Genomic DNA, 19833 nt, shown 5'->3' on the forward strand with positions numbered 1-19833 from the left:
CACTTAAATCTAACACAGGTAGAAAAAATAATTATAAAAAATTTATATTCATGACTTTCCTATTCCGATATGACCTAATAGTGCGGTTGCTTCACGCAACAGTGAGCTGACAGAAACCTATATTCATTTAAGCTTCTGTGGAAATTCAATCAAATATGAGAATCTACAGACTGTTTTATATATGGACTTTTTTGCAGGAAGACTGACGTTTGTGGGGGAAAAAAATGTACAATTGTAAAATAAGGACGAGATCAGCTCTGACAAACAAAGCTCAGAAAAGAAATAAAAGGGAAGAAAATAGATGCTATGGATCTTAAATTTAAATGCGGTGTTCACCTTTTAAAATATGGACGATCGACAGATTGCACATCCAGCGTGAAATTCACAATAGTATTATCATAACAATAGATTTCGGTGGCGAGGATGGACGGCCGGACTGGAAACAAAACCCTGCTTGGCTAAAGGTCTTCTGTGATTCTGTGACAGCAATGGATACAATAATTTAGCTTTAGCCTAAATATATATATTTTTGACTTTTTCCAGATAATTTTTCTTTCCAGTAACATCAAGCCAGTGTGCCAAACTCGAGTCCACTGCTTCGACTAACCTGATCAATCCAAAAAAAAGAAAAGGATGAAATACCTTATTTCTCAGCCTATATCCAACCATATAATAGTTTTTTTTCTTTGTTGACCTAAGTATACATTTTAGATCTCTTCAAGGCCTTCAGTTTTTCACAGTTTTTAACTTTTACGAGCCAAATGATCGCAAACAGATTTAGTAAAATAGTGTAATTTAGGCGCATGGCATCATGCATACGTTTGGGCGTCTAACCTGTGCTTTATCAGGCACAAATGTCAACAAGATATCTCTAAAACAATCCTCGAGGGCCTTTTGGTGTGTTTGTACCAGTCTTCACAGTGAAGCACAGTGACAGCGTCGCGTTTTGCGGCAGGTTTTCCATTTTTGCACATTCGTAAAAAACGTCTGGATTAAATGTTTTTTGTTGATGTGGATTTTAGTTCGCCGTTTTTATACTTTACAGCATTCCGATGTGTGTTTTGGTAGAATTACATATTTAAAAAAATTCTGCAAAACTGTTTCCTTTCTAGATATTTTAAATGGGTGGATTTGTTTCTTAGAATCCATCTAAATGGATACGCCTATTGGAATTTCCAGCAGCGACACACTAGTATAGAATAAAATGTAATGTTTCGGCTGTAATCTCATACTTTTAAAAAAATATTTTCCTCTCTTCGTCTTCTCCTTGCGTCCCCGGCAGCCTCTCCCCCCTCCCTCCGTCCTTCCTCCCTCTCGCTTCTCTCTCGCGGAATCCTATTGATCCAAACGGGCTAATTAGCGGTGTCTGCGCAATTACGCACATGCGCACTGGGCGTAATCTCAGCCATTTTTTGAAGGAAACTAATTAGCAGGAATAAAGAGCCAAGTGTTTTTCCTCCCACAGTGATCAGAACTCATTCTACCTCTGGAGCTCGCACAAACCCCTCCGTCCCCCCATCTTCTGTTTACTACAGCCTATATGTAGCTTTAATTACACTGTTGTTTGGTAACAACTTGGACCCCGCTGCTCTCTCTCCCTCTCCCCATTTTTTCCTCTTCCTGGCTCCGTAAAAACGCAGAGGATCATTCATAAGGAATGAGTGGACTCTCTGCGCGATTGTTTTCTGGACTACTACACATTCAGCGTGCGGAGCTTTGTACCAGAGTCGCTGCAGAAATGTAAGTGTGTCATTTGTTTACGATGTTAAAGGGAGCTGGAGGGACGCGACTCGGCGGTGGGGAGGAGGGGATGTTTGGTCAGTGTAGCCTCTAATTCTCACAAATCGAGCTTTTGTGCGTTAGGTCACCTGTTACTGGTTACTGATCACTCTCGGCTTTTGATGAATCGGGCTAGGATACACTGTAAACAAAGGCTGAAGTAGTGTGGGAGCTGATGGTTGGTCAGTGGCTTGACAACACAGAGACGGGGAGTGAACTATTCAAGCCACTGCCCCTCCGGTATTCTCCCAACAGCCCGGCTACTGTGGTCCCAGATTAATGCTAAAATACCAGTGCTTTTACCTTGAGACTGCGAGGAGGTCGTTGGCTTATGGTCCACCGAGTCTTCACGTATAAAAATCAGTATTTGTCCATATCCAACTGTGTTTATCCAGGTCCCACACGGGCAGACAAAAGGCATTTTCCTAAAGTATTGCTTCACAACTCTTCTCTCTGCCTGTTTCTCTCTCCTTCTCACACCCCTGCTCTCTCTTCTCCCTTGTAACACACACAAGCACACACTCGTGCACACACCCACACCCACACACCAGTCTAGGGAATCCGGGAATACACTTTTTGTTGTATATTTGCACATGATTTTTATGTTGCAACTTCTGTTGCGCCACAACTACAGCAATAGGCCTGTGCATGTTGGATTTCAGGTGTTACATGTGTGCTTAATTGACATCACCACAATTAGCAGCACAAAAAGAGGTACAGGCATATTAACAGACAGAGATGCACACACATGTGCACAGACAGACAGACAGACAGACAGACAGACACACACACACACACACACACACACACACACACACACACTGTTAAATGATGGCTTCCCGCACTTGATCGATGAAGAGCCAGGAATGCTTGTATAAATAGTTACATTGCCGATAGACCCAGGTTATTGATTGCAGTGTAAATGAAAATCTTTATCAGATTAGAGACTGTTCTCAGCTGCTGGCAGGCCTGCTTGGTCCCTCAGCATTCTCTGGCAGGACAGTGGACAGCAGCAGTGGGCAAGGGTCTGTGGCCTGTGACATAAACACAGTACATTAAAGCACTATCAGGGTGCCGATATGAGCCATATATCTTAAAGCTGCAGAGAGGGGGAGGGGGTGGCTACAGGAATGAGAGAGAGAAAAGGGGTGTTTAAGGAGGAGGAAGAGGGGGTTGGTTGGTTGAAGGAGAAGGTGAAAGGGTAGATTAAGGTCTCTCCTTGATTAAAAAAGGTCAGTAATGAGATTGTGGGACACACGCAGGCTAACAGAGATGTATCTGTCTTAGATGGCATTCATCTGTCATTCAGAAACTGACGAGGGGAGAAAACCTATCCATTTTTAAGGAAGTATCTATAGTGATACGTTTTTATATAAAGTGAATTAGATTCATTGTGAAATTTTATTGCTCTTTTTTATTTTATTAATTTATCTTAAAGTATGATAGAACGTTATAGGCCAGTACTAGCTTTATTTCAAAGTAATAATTACAAAAGTAAAGTCTTAAATATGTAGATTTAATAAGCTGTAATAAACTGTTTGAAGTATTCATTTTTCAGACATGCCTCTGCTGTGGATTACAAATGAATAATAAAGCTTCAGTTTAATAAAAGCAGGGATTTATTATTTATTACCCTCTAGTATTTATGTGCCTGGGTATTTCTGTAGCAACAGAGCTTACAGGGGATGGAAGCAATATAACAGACCCAGACTGTGAATAAGTCAAAATAAAATCCACGGCAATGCAACACCACAAGTAAAAACTGCTTCGAAAGTGACCACAGATTAGAATTTTTTTTCTTCACAAATTAGAATTAATACGCATCTAAAATCAGAAAAAAGAAAGAGATTCAAGTACATATTTAGCTGTGTTCACTTCTTGTTTTTGTGCTTAATGTGCAAAGTGTGTTCTCAGTGTAAAATTCGCTTGTGTGCTAGACGATGATCCCGTATCCTCATATTATTTGCGTCCTAGTGTGTGCAGCAGAAGATACAGAGACTGATACACAGGCTTTTAAATGTGTTCTTTTATCTGCTTTTATCTAAGTGTGGCAATTTAGACGAAGCCCTTTAGCTCAGAAGCATTCAGTTCTTTATTTAATCCTATCCCCTGAGGAATATTATAGACCTCCTGCGTAGCCTTTACCCGCATTCCTCTACCTAGTTTAGCGCTTGTGCTATTGATTTTCCCATTAAGGGCTAACGCTAACCCCTGGGTAACCAGCCTCTGGATTGCGCACTGTGAAGGCTCTATCGAACAGATGCTATCCAGGGACCCTAATCAATGCGTCCACTGTTATGCAATAATATTTACATGACATATGTTGTTCATTTTCTCCTCTCTTTTTTTATTTCACTCTTCTGTCTCTGCCTGTCCCGCTCTCTTCTTCTCTTCATCTGTAACTGAAACACACAGGTGGGGTAATGATGTGTGGCAGCTGTAGCCTCTGGTATGGACAGCGGTGAGGGAGGAGGAGGGGATGGAGGGGGAGGAGAGGAGAGAGATGCTGACCTCAGTCCCCAGGCTTTATCTCTTCCTCTCCTGACCCTGGCAGTCATTCCTGAGGAGGGGTCATCCTCTCATACCTCAGCCATGGCCCCTACCAAAGAGCCCCTGACCCTGCCTCAGCAGGAGGAGGAGGGCACAGAGCGGTCCCAGGCTAGAGAAGAGACCCAGGGAGGAGAGCAGAAAGAAGGAGGGCGACATTCACGGGAAAATGGAGTGCGTCAAAGGCAGGGGATGAAGGAAGACTTCGGGGAGGGATATTTGTCAGGGCAAAACAAGGAAGAAGGGGAGGTGCTTGTAGGTATAGGAGAGGCATCAGTTACAGGGGGCCTCCCAGCAGCCCTCAACAGAAGAGGCAGAAAGGAGGAGAAGGAAGAGGAGGAGGCCATCTCAAACCAAAGCCAAACCAAATCCAAATGTTCTTTATTACCTCAACAGAGCCAGCACAGCTCTTCTTCCAGCACTGCAAAGGCCAGTGGCACACTCGACAGCAAAATAGCCGCCTCTCCAAAGCCCTCTCCCACTCCTTCCCCCTCTCCAAAGCCCTCCCCCTTTTTTCCCATTTCTCCAAAGCACTTCAGTTGTCCGTCCTCCTCTTCTGCCGTGCTGAGCGAGACAGAGGTAAAAGACATTAAGGGAAATCAGGGCTGGATTTCTGGGTTTCCTCAGAGCTTTAGATCCCAGCAGTCTTCTCTGGCTTTTCCACTGGCAGGTACAGAGCCTGCCAGTACACCTGCTGAGGATGATGGTCTGGCAGGGGTTCCTCATTCTTCCATTTCCAATGGAGATGGTGCCAAAGCTCCAGAACCAAATGACAGCCAGCTAGACACCGAGGTGGATGATGAGAGAGACAAAGAAAGAGAACAGAAAGAAGCTGTCCTTAAAAACCACAACCAAGACCTCTCTCCTACTTCACTGACTGGTCACATGACTATAATGCACTCACGTAATTCCTGCAAAACCCTGAAATGCCCCAAATGTAACTGGCACTACAAGTCTCAGCATACGCTGCAAGTCCACATGAAGGAAAAACATCCAGAGACAGGAGGCCAGTGTGTGTGTGGCACATCTGAGGGAAAGTGTGTGTGTGGTGGTTCAACACGAGGTGTGTGTGTATACTGCAGGTCGGGGAAACCCCATCCGCGTTTAGCCCGGGGTGAAACCTACGCCTGCGGCTACAAACCCTACCGCTGTGAGGTGTGTGACTATGCTACCTCATCGAAAGGCAACCTCAGCATACACATGCAGTCAGACAAACACCTTAATAATGTTCAAAATGGGGGAAACTTGAACGGCCACATGCACACTTCTCATATTACTAACAGCAGCAGCTCCTCCAATGGTCACGAAGTGGATGAGCAGCCATACAGCAAGCTGACACTCTCTATCCCCACACCTACTACCCAGCCTGCCAAGCTCACTCCACCTGCACACTCCCACTCTCATGGTAAGCGGTGGCGATGCGACGTGTGCGACTATGAGACCAGCATTGCCCGCAACCTGCGCATACACACCACCAGCGAGAAACACACACATAACATGCTACGGCTCCAGAGAGGTTACTATCTGTCTCACTGCAGGAGCCTTGCCCCACAGCTTAAACACCTGCAAAACACAGGTGAGTGATGTGTCACAACTGTCACTGTTATCCAGCATTGAAGTTTCAAAATGTGTAAATTGTAATTTGTGCTTTCTCTCTGCCGCAGGTGCCGAGCTTTCACTGAACATGCGGCTGACCAGTCAACAAGTCGCAGAACAGCCAGTTACCCTTGGGTCTACACTGACTCCATCTCCCTCCCCTTCCCCGTCTCCCCCTCCAGCTCCATCTCTGTCCCCCACTGGACCCCTTTCCCAGGGTGTCTTCCAATGCCTTGTCTGCTCCTGCTTTTCGTCCGACAGCTTAGAGTCTGTGGAGCAGCACCTGAATGCTCCCCGTTCCTTGCCCCAGTCTGAGTGGTGCTCCCTAGTTGCCGGTGGTTGCCACTGCAGGCTGTGTGGTTACACCACCCCGCTGAGGGCTAACTTCTCCTTACACTGTCAGACCGACAGACACCGCACCCGTTACCAGCTTGCTGCTCACCTCCAGGAGGGGGGAGACAGGGGTCAGGAGGGGGCTGCCCTCATTGCTAAGGGCAACCCCATCCAGCTGAGGTGCAACCTGTGTGACTACGTGACCAGCAGCTTGGAGAAGCTCAGAGGGCATTCCCTCAGTTCACACCACGAGGCGAGCGTCCGGGTTTACAGAGTAAGTACACAAAACCACACGTTGTCATACTCCAGAACAAAAACCCTTGCGTCTTAGGAATGGCAAGCTACACTTTAAGTATAAAGTGTAATGTTATTAAAAAAGATTGAGGAACCTTTGCGAGCTCATAATATTGTTTTGCTTTGTCTCCTTTTCACTATGTTATTAGTTCCTGCAGCAGTATGATGGTGAAGTCGATGGAGGTTCGTGGCTGTTCCATTGTCTTCTATGCAACCACTCCTCCTCTTCTAAACTCCAAGTACTGAAACACAGTCAAACCCCAACCCATCAACAGCGGGAAGGGCTACTACAGCTGCAGCCAATGGGTGGAGAGGAGCTGGCAGCCATTTTTACCATTAGGAAGAGCCCTGATGGTGTCACGGGTGAGAATATGAACTGTGTGTGGGTGTATTCTAATTCATGTTTCATGTGGTTGCTGACAACGGAGAGCGGACTCGGGATTAAGATGAAAAGAGCGAGAAAATGAGTAATGGCTTTTGCTGAGATATTGATCAAGCAAAGTGATTAGTCGATACACATCCTTGTTATATCCCCAATCACCCCTGACAACAGCTAACTAGCACCTGCTAATCAATGGACCAATACAAATCCCCAGGACGAGAACTGTGGGAGGCAGAGGCTAGCTCCTACTCTGCAGCCACATGCAAGATAAAACAGTAATATGCTGTCTGGAGTGCGCACCTAAAATGACTAGTCCAACACTTTATTTGTAAATTTAATCTATCCGATGATTTGCCTCTGTGTAGATTAAGACTTATTGAGATGAACCGATGTGTTGTAAGTCCATATTACCCTTACTCCACCTCTGAGGAGAATCTAATGTAGAATCAATACTTGATCAATAGTGTATGGAGGCAAGCAAGAAGAATGAAGTGTGCCCCACTGAAATTGCTCTTTTTGAATGATGTTACCTAGCGAATAATATAAACTACAATTAGCTTGATAGTTTGCAGGAACATAAAGTATGAAGCACTGTGTTTGTAGGACATAATTACTTGTCTTGTTGTCTCCCAGGAGAGCTCAGTGAAGATATGGAAACTTCCAGCGAGTCCTGCTCTGGTCCTTTGGACACAACCAAAGACACATGTAACTTGGGGGCAAAGAAGATTTCTGCAGAGACAGGTATTGCTGCTTACATCCGTTCTACAGCATACTAATTGTTAAACATGATGCTAGTATGACAATGTATTTTGTTGTAATTATATTCATATTCATTTTTACTTTTAGAAAAAAATAGAGTGGAGGAAGGAGAAAAGAAGGAGTCAGTGCCCTCAGTCAAGCGTCCGTCATCTGGATGCACGGAAATGGAAAACACCATCTTAACCAAACGCCCTAGAACACACCAGCAAAATGAGAACCAGCAGGTGACACACTTTTAAATTATTCAAATATGAATAAGTGAATACAGAATGTACCGCTGGACATAACAAATTAAAAGCCCGCGCATTTCCTTGCGTGATCTGTGCCACCTTCAGATTCACACTTCTCTCCCTTCTATATTTTTCTCCCTTCCCTTTCCTCTCTTTCAGACTGTCCAGTGCCCTTTGTGCCAGGTTAAACTCCCATACACCCAACTTCGACAGCACCTCACACATGTGCACAGTGTGGCGCAGGACTGTGTAGACAAGCTCATCAGCACAGTAAGTGCATGCAACTGTGTATTTGCTGTATTTGCGTTTGTCGGGAAGCAAAAGAAAATGTGAGGGCAAGCGATGGGGGATGGGGCAGAGTGAAATGTAGGGAGACAATTCCATTAAGAAGGCACCAGAGAGAAAGGCAACGCTTTTTTTTTAATGCATGTTTAAGTAGCTCCCCGCTATCATCTTTGATGCAGCCGTGCATTCTGTGTGTATGTGTATGCGCGTCTCTTAGAGTGGAAGAGAGAGGGTTTGACTGAGTGAGTGAGGGAAAAGCCAGTCTTTCTATAATGCATGTTTAAGTAGCCCTCTATTACCAGAAGTGCAGTCAAGCTAAAAAGGGGCCCCCATGCTTTTTACTGTGTCTCTCCAACTAACAATGACCGGTCATCTATCCACATCACCATCCGCCATCTCCTTGGCCTGTATGCTAAGTGGCCTTTGTCTCTTGCTCTCTTCCCTCCACTTCACTGACTGCTTTTCACCCTTTTTCCCCTCTGCTGCCCTCCCTCCCTCCCCCCTCCAGCTACTCCTATCATTCCTATTCTGCAATTTCTGGCGTTGCCCCTCCCTTTCTGTCTCTCCCAAGCTCTCTCTCAATTTCTTATGCGTTACCCCTCCCTCACTCACTGTCTTTCTCCAAAGCAGTTTTTTTTTTTGTTCATTGCCCCATACTTCCTCCCTCCCTCTCCCTGCTCGCTCTTTTTCAAATCCTACACCCCTTAGTCTCCCCCTAGTCCTCCCTCCTTCCTTCCCCCCTACCCCTCCCTCACTCTCTCTGATAGTAATTGAGGTTCATTAATTCAGACTGAGGTGATGATGGCCATTATGTACCTTGCTTTCCAATTACGCTCTCTAGATTAAGCCTGACCTTCAGTTTTCTCTGCAGTGTGTGTGTGTGCGCGCGCGTGCATGTGTGTGTGTGTGCAGTTGTTCTTCCCTTTTGCTCTTATGAAGCTGTTATGCAGAGAAAACTCTTGTCATGTAAATCTCATCTTTAGCTGTCTGTCCTTTCCTTTGGGTGGCTAGCTGTTCGGGTAGATATAGTATTTGCTCTTATTGCTTGAAGCTGTGGGGACGGAGGTTTTCTATATGAAGAATGATTTTAAATAAATTCATTATTCAGCTCAGTAAAGTTTTATTAAACCCTTGGGGCATGTTGGAGGGCGTCGCATGAACTGAAGGGCAGACCCACATATCTCAACCATGTATACTTATTAAGAAATTGATGTGCCTTGCTGCTTAGACTGCTGTGCAGGCAGGTGCAAGATGTAACGATACACTTTAATGTTTTATGATATCAGTAAGGGGAGTGCAGGCACTCTGTGTTTATACATCTTGAGATTTGCTTGCTATTATCCTCTACAATTAAGCATGTTTTATTCATAATGTAGGATTAGGAAAACACTGGGAATACCCCAGCTTTCTTTTATTCCGAATTGGTGAAACAAACCTTAGTGAGAAAATTTAACAAAGGAAAAAAAAAAAAAGACCAAAACTGACAGCCCGTTACATTTTCTTTCTTCCAGGTCGCAACACCCATGGAACAACCGCAGCCTCAGCTGGAGACAGAACTACAGGCAGATTCTCTCACAGATGATATTCAGAAAAATAAAACCACCAAGAATAGCAATGCAAATAGCTCCCATGCTGCAGATTCCTGCGCTTCAACCAATTCTCAGAAAAACAAAGGTTGGTGTAAAGTGCCAAACTGATACCAGTTTACTAATTAAAGAAGCAACAATAGCACACCATGCTACTTTTATTTGCCCTGCTCACAGCCATTATATCTGTACATTTTATAGGCATTTCAGTGGAGAGCACTGAGGGAGACGTAGCCGCACCCAAAGATGTCACAGCTCTTCTCACCCCACCCCTAGAAGACAACACCACTCACCCTTCCAATGGCAGATTGGCTCCCCAATCCCCGACTCAGATCCCCCCATCCTCGCCTCCCACCTCACCACCCGGTGACCCCCCTCCCCTTTCTGATCGTCATGGTTACCGGTTCCGTTGCAGCAGGTGCAGCTTGGCGTTCCCCACTCAGGAGAAGCTCCAGCTGCATTGGCAGTACCATGCCATGAGGGCGGCGACAGAGTGCCCCCTCTGTTCTAGACAATGCCGCAGTCAGGAGGCCTTGCAGAGACACATGCAGAACACTCACTCACAGCTGGACAGCACACAGGGACAGAATACGCTATGGCCACCTCATACTGTGCAATACACGGAGAATAACAAGAATTCAGCTCAACAAGATTTTAGTTTATCACCCCAAGTGGGTCAAGAAGCAGGAGAGGGAGAGGATGAAGACATAGATGAAGGAGCAATAAGCATGGAGGGAAAAGATGAACAAAAAGATGTTAAAAATAAGGAGAAAGGCATGGTTTCTGAAGTGGATGGAGGTGAGGAGGATTTAACTGAGCCAGAGAAAGGGCCACATGAGGAGATCTTATCAGAACTTGGTTCCAGCTCTCTTGTCAAAAAGAGCTCTAACCCCACAATGGACCGTTATCTGGATCCATCCAGGCCCTATAAGTGCACCACATGTTCTGAATCTTTTACTCAGAAAACGATCCTTCTGGTCCATTATAACTCCGTGTCCCATCTCCACCGGGCCAGACGAGCCCTGCAGGAAACTGGCACTAGTGTTGCTGCTCCAGAGGCTCCCCGCGGCCCAGATCCTAGACCATACCGCTGCCGATTGTGTGGAGTGGGCTATAGCCAGAGTTCCACACTGGATATACACCTTCGATCAGTCCTTCATCAGACTAGAGCGCGTGCCGCTCAGAATCCCACATCACAGACGCCTGCATCTACTGTAGCTGTTCCACAGTCTGTCCCCACTACAGCTACTCAGGCCGCTACCACTAGAGAAGAAACACTGAAGAGTTTGCCTTTCACCAAGAGGCCAGATGGCATGAGCTCGTCAAATTCTTCATTAGCTGGTTCTGGCTTAGTAGCTGACGCCCAGCCGATCCTGTCCAACCCAACAGAGAGCCCGCAGGCTAAAAAGCGAGTGTCAGATCTTCTAGCTTCAAGAAACCAGCTAATGCTAATACAACAGCAGCAGATAGCCCAGGCACAGGTCCAAGCTCAGTTACAGCAGCACACAGCTTTGCTCCAGTCTCAAGTTATGCAGCACCTTCCCTTAGGGCCAGAGAATCTCCTTAAACAACACTTCTCCCTGACCCCAGACAATTTGCTTTCTCTTCAGCAGCAACTTCTTCTGCCCTTTTACATGTCTGGAGAAATGAAGCTCAACCCAGAGTTCATTGTTAGTAGCCCAGAATGTAGCCACTTGATATCTGCCAGCTCTATCCTGAAAGAGCAGGTTAAGACAGAGGCTAAAAGGGAGACTCAAACAGATGAGAAACAAACCCAGAAACAAAGTTCAAGTTCAGTTAATACCCAACCAAAGGATCTTTCACAGTGTGAAGCAAAGGTTGATGCAGTCTGCAGTGACCCCCCTACTAACCAGACAGAAAAAGAAAACAGCAATTCTAGTTTTGAGGAAGAAAAACGAGAAATGCATGCTCCTGTTGTTAAAAATGAGAGTCGGGAGGAGGAAGCCGTTTCCTCCTCATTTCATCTACTTGGATTGCAGTGTCCTCCTCCCAGAGTGCCCTATGCTGCTGTGAATGGGGAGCCTCTCAGAGCCCTTCTGCAGAGTTATGGCTATGAGTTAGCACTGCAGTATATACAGAGTAGACACAAGCACCAGCAGCAGACAGCCACTCAAAAAATACCAGATAAGCAAGAGTTTTCTGATATAAACAAGATCGAAGTATGCTCAGAAGAGGAAAGAGATCTATTTTGTAAACTACAGGCTGGAAAGATTGAGCGCTGTGATAAAGGAGTGGAAGGCAATGGAAACATAGAAAGGTTGACAGAAGAGAAAAGTGAGGACAGAGGCAAAGAATCGACTAATAAAGAGAAGAAATGCTGTGAAAGAGGGAAGAAGTGTAGAGACTGTGGCAAGTTCTTTTCAGATGCATTGATTTTAAAAAGCCACCAGGAGTATATTCACAGAATGCTGTTCCCCACTGCTGTCCTGGAGAGGTTTTCCAGAGAATACAGGCTTCAGTATGACCAGATGTACCCACTTACACAACCTAAATCTGAAGAGGATTCAGTTCCACCTCCAGCTCCAGCTCCTGCTTCAGCTGCATGCTCAGAATCAGAACAAGCACCAGAACCAATGAAGGCTCAAGTTAAAACCCTTGAATCTTCACCAGGTTCAGAACCCATGAATAAAGCAGATTCTACAGCTTCAGACCTAACAGTAACTGCCCCTTCAGCTTCTCCTGCTTCTCCTGGTCAACCTCTAGATTTTTCACAGCACGAGACACCCATCCAGATCTCAACCACACCTGCTGCCCCTATTTCCCAGAACACTCCCCCTTTACCTCTTCCCTTACCCAAAATACCTATGCTCCCTCTTTCCTTGCCTCAACTTTCTATACCACCACTACCCCTACCAAAGCTTCCTCTACCACCAATTCCTTTTCCCATGGAGCTACCGCTCCTCCCTCCTGTTGTGATGCAGTCTGTGGCTCTTCAGCCCCAGCCTTGGTTAGACTCGAGTGTAAACCCTGAGCTGGCAAAACTCTACCAGTCTCAGCTTAACCCTGCACTGCTGGGGCAACAACCACAGCTTAGCCCAGCTTTGTTAGCTCAGCAGTCACAGCTGAGCCCAGCTTTGTTAGGTCAGCCTCCACAGCTCAATCCTGCATTGCTTGGCCAACCATCCCAACCCAGCCCTATCCAAGCAGGACAGCAAAGTCAAGTCAGCCCAACAATACCTGAACAGCAGCAGGGGAAGAGAACCCGAACACGCATCTCTGAAGAACAACTAGCTGTTCTAAAGAAACACTTCAATATTAACAGTCTCCCTAATGATGAAGAGATCAACAAGATGTCTGCTTCGTCCGGTCTGCCTCACAAAGTCATCAAACACTGGTTCCGCAACACCTTATTTAAAGAGCGCCAGCGAGACAAGGATTCTCCTTATAATTTTAATAATCCCCCAACCACAGCCCTGGAGGACTCCAGAGAGGATATAGCACAAAACCAGTCTTTGGCGCTTTCCCCATGTTCACTGTCCCCTGGGTTCCCACACAACGCTTCCCCACAGCCTCAGACAACAGACCTGCATAGAGGAGAACACCATAGGGGCCGACGCTCTTCACGAACCCGCTTTACGGAGCAGCAGCTGGAAACCCTGCAGGGGGTGTTTGAGGCCACTCCCTACCCCAGAGAGGAAGAATATGACAGGTTGTCTGCTCTGTTATCTCTCCCTAACAGGGTCATTGTTGTGTGGTTCCAAAATGCCAGGCAGAGAGCCCGCAAAAATCAAGACCGAGGCACTGATGATGGATTAGAGGTGAAGTTTGACAACATACACAAGCAGCGAAATGGCTGCTATCAGAATGATGATAATAATCAGGATAATAGCTGTGAGGATGAAGGACAAGGTGACTCTCAGAATGAAAACTCCATGGATCTGACGTATGAGTATTACACCCAACCTGACTCACCTGCCCTTGATTCTTCTACTCACTGCACAGAAAGTGAGCATCCTGTAACCAAAGGTGAACCGACACCTGCTCAAAAGAAGCAAGAAGATAAAATAAGTTCACCTCGAACTAACATAAATGCAGCTCCTGATAATACTGAAAAAAGAATTTCAGATGCAGAAATCCAGCTTAAAGAAACTATTCCAGCCATGAAAACAGGGTTTTCTCTACAACCTGAGACCAAATTGCCAACAGAAGGTACTCTAGAAAGATCCCAGCCTCTTGCTACTTCCTCTTTACAGAAAACAGTACACACTACATCTCATCCAGACCAAGTGAATACACACAACCCTCCTTCAGATCAAGCTGTTGAAAAGGCTCCTGAGACATCACCCAGCCTCCCTTCTGCTCTAGAGTCTGAAACAAGTCACAATGATACTGCAGCTTGCCCATCCACTGAAACCCATCAGCAAACCCAGCTCCAAACCCAGGCTCAATTCCAGTGCAATCTTTGTCCAGCATCCTTGCCATCATTCCAGCTGTGGCAGGAACATCAGACCAGACACCTCCTAGCAGCTCAATCCCAGGTGCAACTCCTCCACTCCAGCTTCACAGACCGAACCATGCCTTATATGATGCTTCACCCCAACCATCCCTTAATGGCGAGCCAAATGCTTTCCCAGATACACTCAAATCCCACACTTCCCATGATTTCGCACTTAAACAACATACAAATGAAGAACACACTCTCTGATCACTCTAGTAACACACTTACAAATCCCCTGACAACCATAAAGCAGGGTACAGCGCATATATCAGAGACCGGTTTTGAGGGCCAAAGGGGCAGCAGAGAGGTCGAGGAGGAGCACAGAAGAGATAAACGTCAGAGAACCACCATCACTCCAGAACAACTTGAAGTGTTGTATCAGCGCTACAGCTTGGATTCTAACCCCACCAGAGGAGTCCTCGAAAGCATTGCACGCGATGTTGGTCTCACGAGACGAGTGGTTCAGGTACTGAATAGATGAGAAGACAGTGATGATAATTTTGTGGTGTTGGTTCAGCTGAATTTTAAAGCACATGTCTTCCTTCCTTTCACAGGTTTGGTTTCAGAATACCAGAGCGAGAGAGAGAAAAGGGCAGTTCCGGTCAATGGGGCCAGGATCCAGTTTCAGCTTGGGTTTGAATCACTTGCGATGCCCATTCTGCAGGGCTCTCTTCAAGGTGAAAAGTGCTCTAGATGCACACATGAGGTCACGCCACTGGGCAGAGGCTGAAAGAGCAGGCTTCAACTTAACAATGAGCAATGGATCCAGTGGGCAGTCTGGGATGGCTATGTCTGTCATGGACAGACCAGGTCCATCGATATCCTCCAGCCCAATCCCAAACCACGGCCATGTCATCAGCAACCGAGAGTCAAGTATGAAGTTACCCCTAACTACTTTGCCTTCAACCACTCATCTAAACAACCCCGAGGAGGATGATGACTATGAGGAAGATGATGAGGAATACCCGTGTGAGGAGGGTTCCAGTATGGCTGACCAAGGGTCTCTTAGTCCTGAAGGATCTGTGGGTCCAAGCTCAGACTGGGGTGAGACACAAACTTTGCAGCAGCAGCACCATCAACAACAGCAGCGCCAAAGGACACAGATGAGCCACTTCCAGTTACTCCAGCTGAAAGACTTTTACAGAAGCCATCGCACACCCAACCGACAAGAGTGTGAGACACTGGGCCAGGAACTGGGTCTGCCTCACCGTGTGGTGCAGGTAATTGTTTTTAAGTATTTAAGATTAAAAAAAAAAAAAAAAAAAGAGGAAAAATCTTTAAAATGATATTTGATGATTGTTGACATTTGTTTTGTTTAAATATTCTTTGAAGGTTTGGTTCCAAAATGCCAGAGCTAAGGAGAAGAGGGCCAGGAGCCTGAGCTCTGACTCTGCTGAGAGGGAGAATGCTGAGCTCTCGGCGGGAACAGGGGAGAGAGACAGAGCTTAGAGAGGCGGACTGCTTCCTTCAACTACGTTCGCACCAAAACCCCTCCTGCAGTTGCCATCTTACTCCAAACAAACACCATGTCCAGTTGCTGCCATCCCTCTAACACGAACGCCCCAAAGAAGCCGAGTTGCAGTGGCCCAAAGACAAACTCTCTCAGCCAAAAGTAGGAGAGAGCACAAACCACGTCCTGTCAACCACAGCTTTCCAGTCTTCATTTTTTCCTTCAACTCTTGCCCAAGTCTGTTCTTTCTAAAAAGAGCTTCTCTCCTTATTCAGTCAGACACCTTACTACAACCAAACTCCACCTTGATAAAAACCAACCAGATGCCACAGAGGCCAAAGAGCATTCTCAAAGTATGTGACCTCACTGCCCAGCTAGACCTGCAGTCTACCTCTCAGTCTGCACGACAGACTCACAGTGGGCCCTCCACCAGACCAGTGCTAGATGACTAGCTGTGTAGCATGTAGTGCCAGTCTGTACGAGGCTGGAACAAAAAAATGTCAAAGAGATTTTAGTGTAAATAGAGAGCTCCAAAAAATAAACTTGAAGAAAAAACGGTTAGAAGTGGAAGAAGAAAAAGAAGAGGAAAAAAAAACCTGAATTGTATCCTTGAAATACACAGGGATATTAGCATAGAGCTTTTGTAAAGACTGACTCAGATTCCAAAGCTCATAACCAAAATTTTACATGTCTGTGGATTTCGTTTGAACACGTTTGTTTTCAATAACAAACTGCAGAGCTGACGTCTGTACGGTGAAGGGGTGAGATCTGCAGCTGGCATAGGTAAGCCGAGTACCAATAGACTGACCCGGTGCTAGAATGCAGCTTCACCCTCCAAAAGCCAATGATGAGTCTTCTGTTGTACATGTACTCCTTCTATGTTCCTTTAGTGGATAACAGCCCAAATAGCACAGAAAGTAAAGGCCAGTTTGTCCCAAAAGGGACAAACTATTTTTTTATAGCACTCAACCATTAAACTGTATATGAAAACTTTAACCAAACTCGAATTTACGTTGTGTGTGTTTAGTCATAGTTTCTTAATATAAATCTTATGGATTGAGATAAACTGTCTTGCTTCGATATAATAGTGTCATGATTATGAAAAGATTATGACAGCTTTGATATGTTCAGGCGAGGTGACTTACTGCCTTTCCGTTCTATTTGAATATACCAATGGCTTACCAATGTTATGTGATTAATGTAAAGCTTTCTATGCTCAGGTCAACAGCTCAACATGGCTCTGCTTCAAATGTGATCTTAATACTGGACTTTTCTGTTTTTAAAACAGAAGAGACACGGTTTAACCATGGACTAAGTATTAAAGGATATCTTTAAAAAAAAAAGAAGAAAAAAAACATCTCTGTATTTCAAAGATCTGAGCTTTTCACCTCTGAGTAATAGATTGTTACAAAAAAAAGAACCTTATTGAAACTAAAGTGTTTAATAGCGTGAGGGGTAAATGTACAGTATTTAGCTTTTGTATGGTTGACTCGAGACTTCATTGGATGTTTGAGACATAGCTCTCTTTTCCACTTACAGAAAGAGAGCTACTGCGCAAAGCTGAGAAAAAACTTCGGATGTTATTGATGTTATTTTTGTACACTTAATTTATTTTCCCTCCTTTTCTCCCTCCCCACCTACCCACTTTCCGCTTTTTCTCACTACCTTTCTTCCTCTGTTCATTTGCAACCAGTCCTTATTCTATCTGTAATAATGATAATATAACAATAATAGCTAAACAATAATTAATGCTTTAAGACAAAAATCCAAAGACGTGATAATACTTTAACCATATGACCTACAAAAAAATAAGCGCTACTGTTTACTTGACGATGTATTGCTGTTTTTAAAGAAGGAAGGAGTCCCTGTATCTAAGCTACTGTTTTCTGCCTCTCATAAGCACACTGGAGACTGTAACCAAAACCCCAAACTAGAGCCATGGCAGTCTGTAATATAGCGGTTGAAGAGTTTTACTTCTCTTGAGAAATGTTGCAGTTTATTTTTCTTTTATACCATAGTGTTGAACTTCAGCCCTTAAGGATGTCCAGTTTGCTGCTAATGTACTGTAGTTTCTAACGATACTGTAGAAAGATGCATGCTCTGATCGCTTTACCACTAGGCTTTAATGACTACAAACTGTAATGATACCTGTGATGCTGTTGATAAACTGCTCCTCTTTTATTCTGTTCAGAAACAAATGGATATGTGGGGCTCAATTCCATCAAGTTTTTTTTTTTTTTACAGTATCATAATAATTACCCTTTCTCAGAAAACAGAAATGGCTTTCGTAATATCAGAATTTTTTTTTTCTTTTCTATTTTTTTTGTTAAAGCTTCCAGTCTGAGAGAAACCCTCCGGGGGCATTTACTTCTCAATGCTTAAGGAGATACTGCAGTTCTTTGAAGGAGTTCAGCCCCAAACCCTCTACTGGTTGATGTCTTTCTGTGTTGCAATGTCTCTTGTCCGTTTGTCCAGCTTAAACAGCTTTGCTAAACTCAGACTGACATCACAGCCGACTTTCCAAAGGATGTGGACTGACTAACTCTGTCATGTTTCGTTCTTAACTAACCAATGTTTACGACAATACCAATGAGCTTTCTTCTGTACAGAAATGTGCATTCCAAATACCACAAAGGCAGTTTTTTTTTAAAATATACTGATTATTTTCAGATTTAATTTCTCTCGTATTCTCTTGATCTTAGTGACTGTAAGATGTACATATTGGAGTACTCTATGGTGAAGAGACTCTGTTATCCTTACTGTAGGTAAAACAGTTCTTTTCATTTTTTTTCCTGGATATGTTGTTGCCATAGTGATGACCAAAAAGATACCTGTGATGTGCACCTGTCCTTATGTCCTGCTCCAGTGGTTTAGTGTGTCTCTATACTCTCCCTACCCCAGTTGTGCTGGTGTGTGTTTCTCTTCCTTTCCCTCCCCGTACTCCACTGAGCTAAATAAAGTCTGCTTTGGTGCACGCTCTGGTCTCATCCTTTTGGTGTAGCCGAGAGAAGCCATTTTGTGAATGTTGTGGTATGCGAGGGTGTCTGCTTGTTACATGCGTGTTTCATATTCCAGGGTGTATGTTCGGCGGCGGTGTGCGTCTGGCTTGGGAGGCTTTTGATGTGCAACCGTGTGTGCGTAACACGGCCAAGTGTGGAAGGCGTTTGGTGAATGGAGCCATGACCTCTGGGGTCACTTCATTAATTACATCTGTGACATTCAGCCAGATGAGTTTCCTTTGTGACTAAATGATATGATGAATATTAACGACCTCGGATGAATTACATTGCTGCTCCTGCTGCTGCTGCTGATGATGATAATGTGTTTTACGACTCTGGGAGAGAGGAGAGGAAAATTGCACACTACAGCACATTTAGGACACACAAATTTTCATATGCAACATTTCAAAGACCACAGCTTAGGTTGGTAGAGAAGATTTTATTATTTGCTCATTTCTTATGTAAAACTTCCCAGTGGTTGATGAGACAACTTGCTGGAGAGGGGGGAAAAACTTCAATGAACATGGGAATGTAGTGTTCGATCAGACACGCGCACAAGTCGAGCACAAACCTGTATCTGCTTCTTGTTCTCTCGCGGCAAGCCCTTCATTTCACTGTTACACAGAAATGCGACAACGGAAGATGTAACTGTGAAACTCGGGGTTGTTCTGATTGGGTTTGCTGGGCGGAGACAAGCAGATACATGGCGAGAACAATAGGAAGGTAACCACAGAAAAGGGCTTGAGATAGCTTCGTAGCTCATGATAGCCATCTTAGAAAGTCATCCTGATAAAGTGATCCCCCACCATTTCTCCTTCTCCCTGTCCTCCCCCTCTTAATCAAATGAGTACTGTGCAGCTGGTGGGGTTGCGGCAAAAAAGGGGGTTCGAGTGAGTGTATGCGTGTGGAGAGTAGGTGGAGGTGGGGGGGCTTTGAGGGATAGCGTGAAATTATTGCCTGCTGGTGTATATGTGTCACTGGGGGTAGTAGGGTAGAGTAGGGGGTTGGGCTGGGGCTGGGGAGTAATGTCATTGCCTGCTGGTGTATCTGTAGTGGGGGCTCATTTAGATTTAGATTGGTTATGTGAGGAGAGAGCTGAAAGGCCAGCTCATGTTTATGCATGAATCCCAAAGC

General features: G+C 45.0%; 1 protein-coding gene across 2 annotated transcripts; it reads left to right on the forward strand.

The window, feature by feature from the left end:
• Nucleotides 1–434: 434 nt before the first annotated feature.
• On the forward strand, nt 435–18854 carry LOC309710423 (zinc finger homeobox protein 3-like). Of its 2 annotated transcripts, XM_082539856.1 has the most exons (11): nt 435–1740; nt 4195–5902; nt 5991–6529; nt 6699–6912; nt 7565–7672; nt 7778–7914; nt 8080–8190; nt 9717–9879; nt 9993–14716; nt 14805–15470; nt 15583–18854. In XM_082539856.1, exons 2-11 carry the CDS (start codon nt 4231–4233, stop codon nt 15697–15699), a joined length of 8451 nt encoding a protein of 2816 aa, XP_082395982.1. In that variant the 5' UTR covers nt 435–1740; nt 4195–4230; the 3' UTR covers nt 15700–18854. The 2 variants fall into 2 exon arrangements, with proteins under 2 accessions (XP_082395982.1, XP_082395983.1); XM_082539857.1 differs by lacking the exon at nt 8080–8190.
• Nucleotides 18855–19833: the final 979 nt, after the last annotated feature.

This window comes from Aulonocara stuartgranti, assembly GCF_965226115.1.
Source record: "Aulonocara stuartgranti genome assembly, chromosome: 7".
In the NCBI taxonomy this organism is placed as follows: Eukaryota; Metazoa; Chordata; class Actinopteri; order Cichliformes; family Cichlidae; genus Aulonocara; species Aulonocara stuartgranti.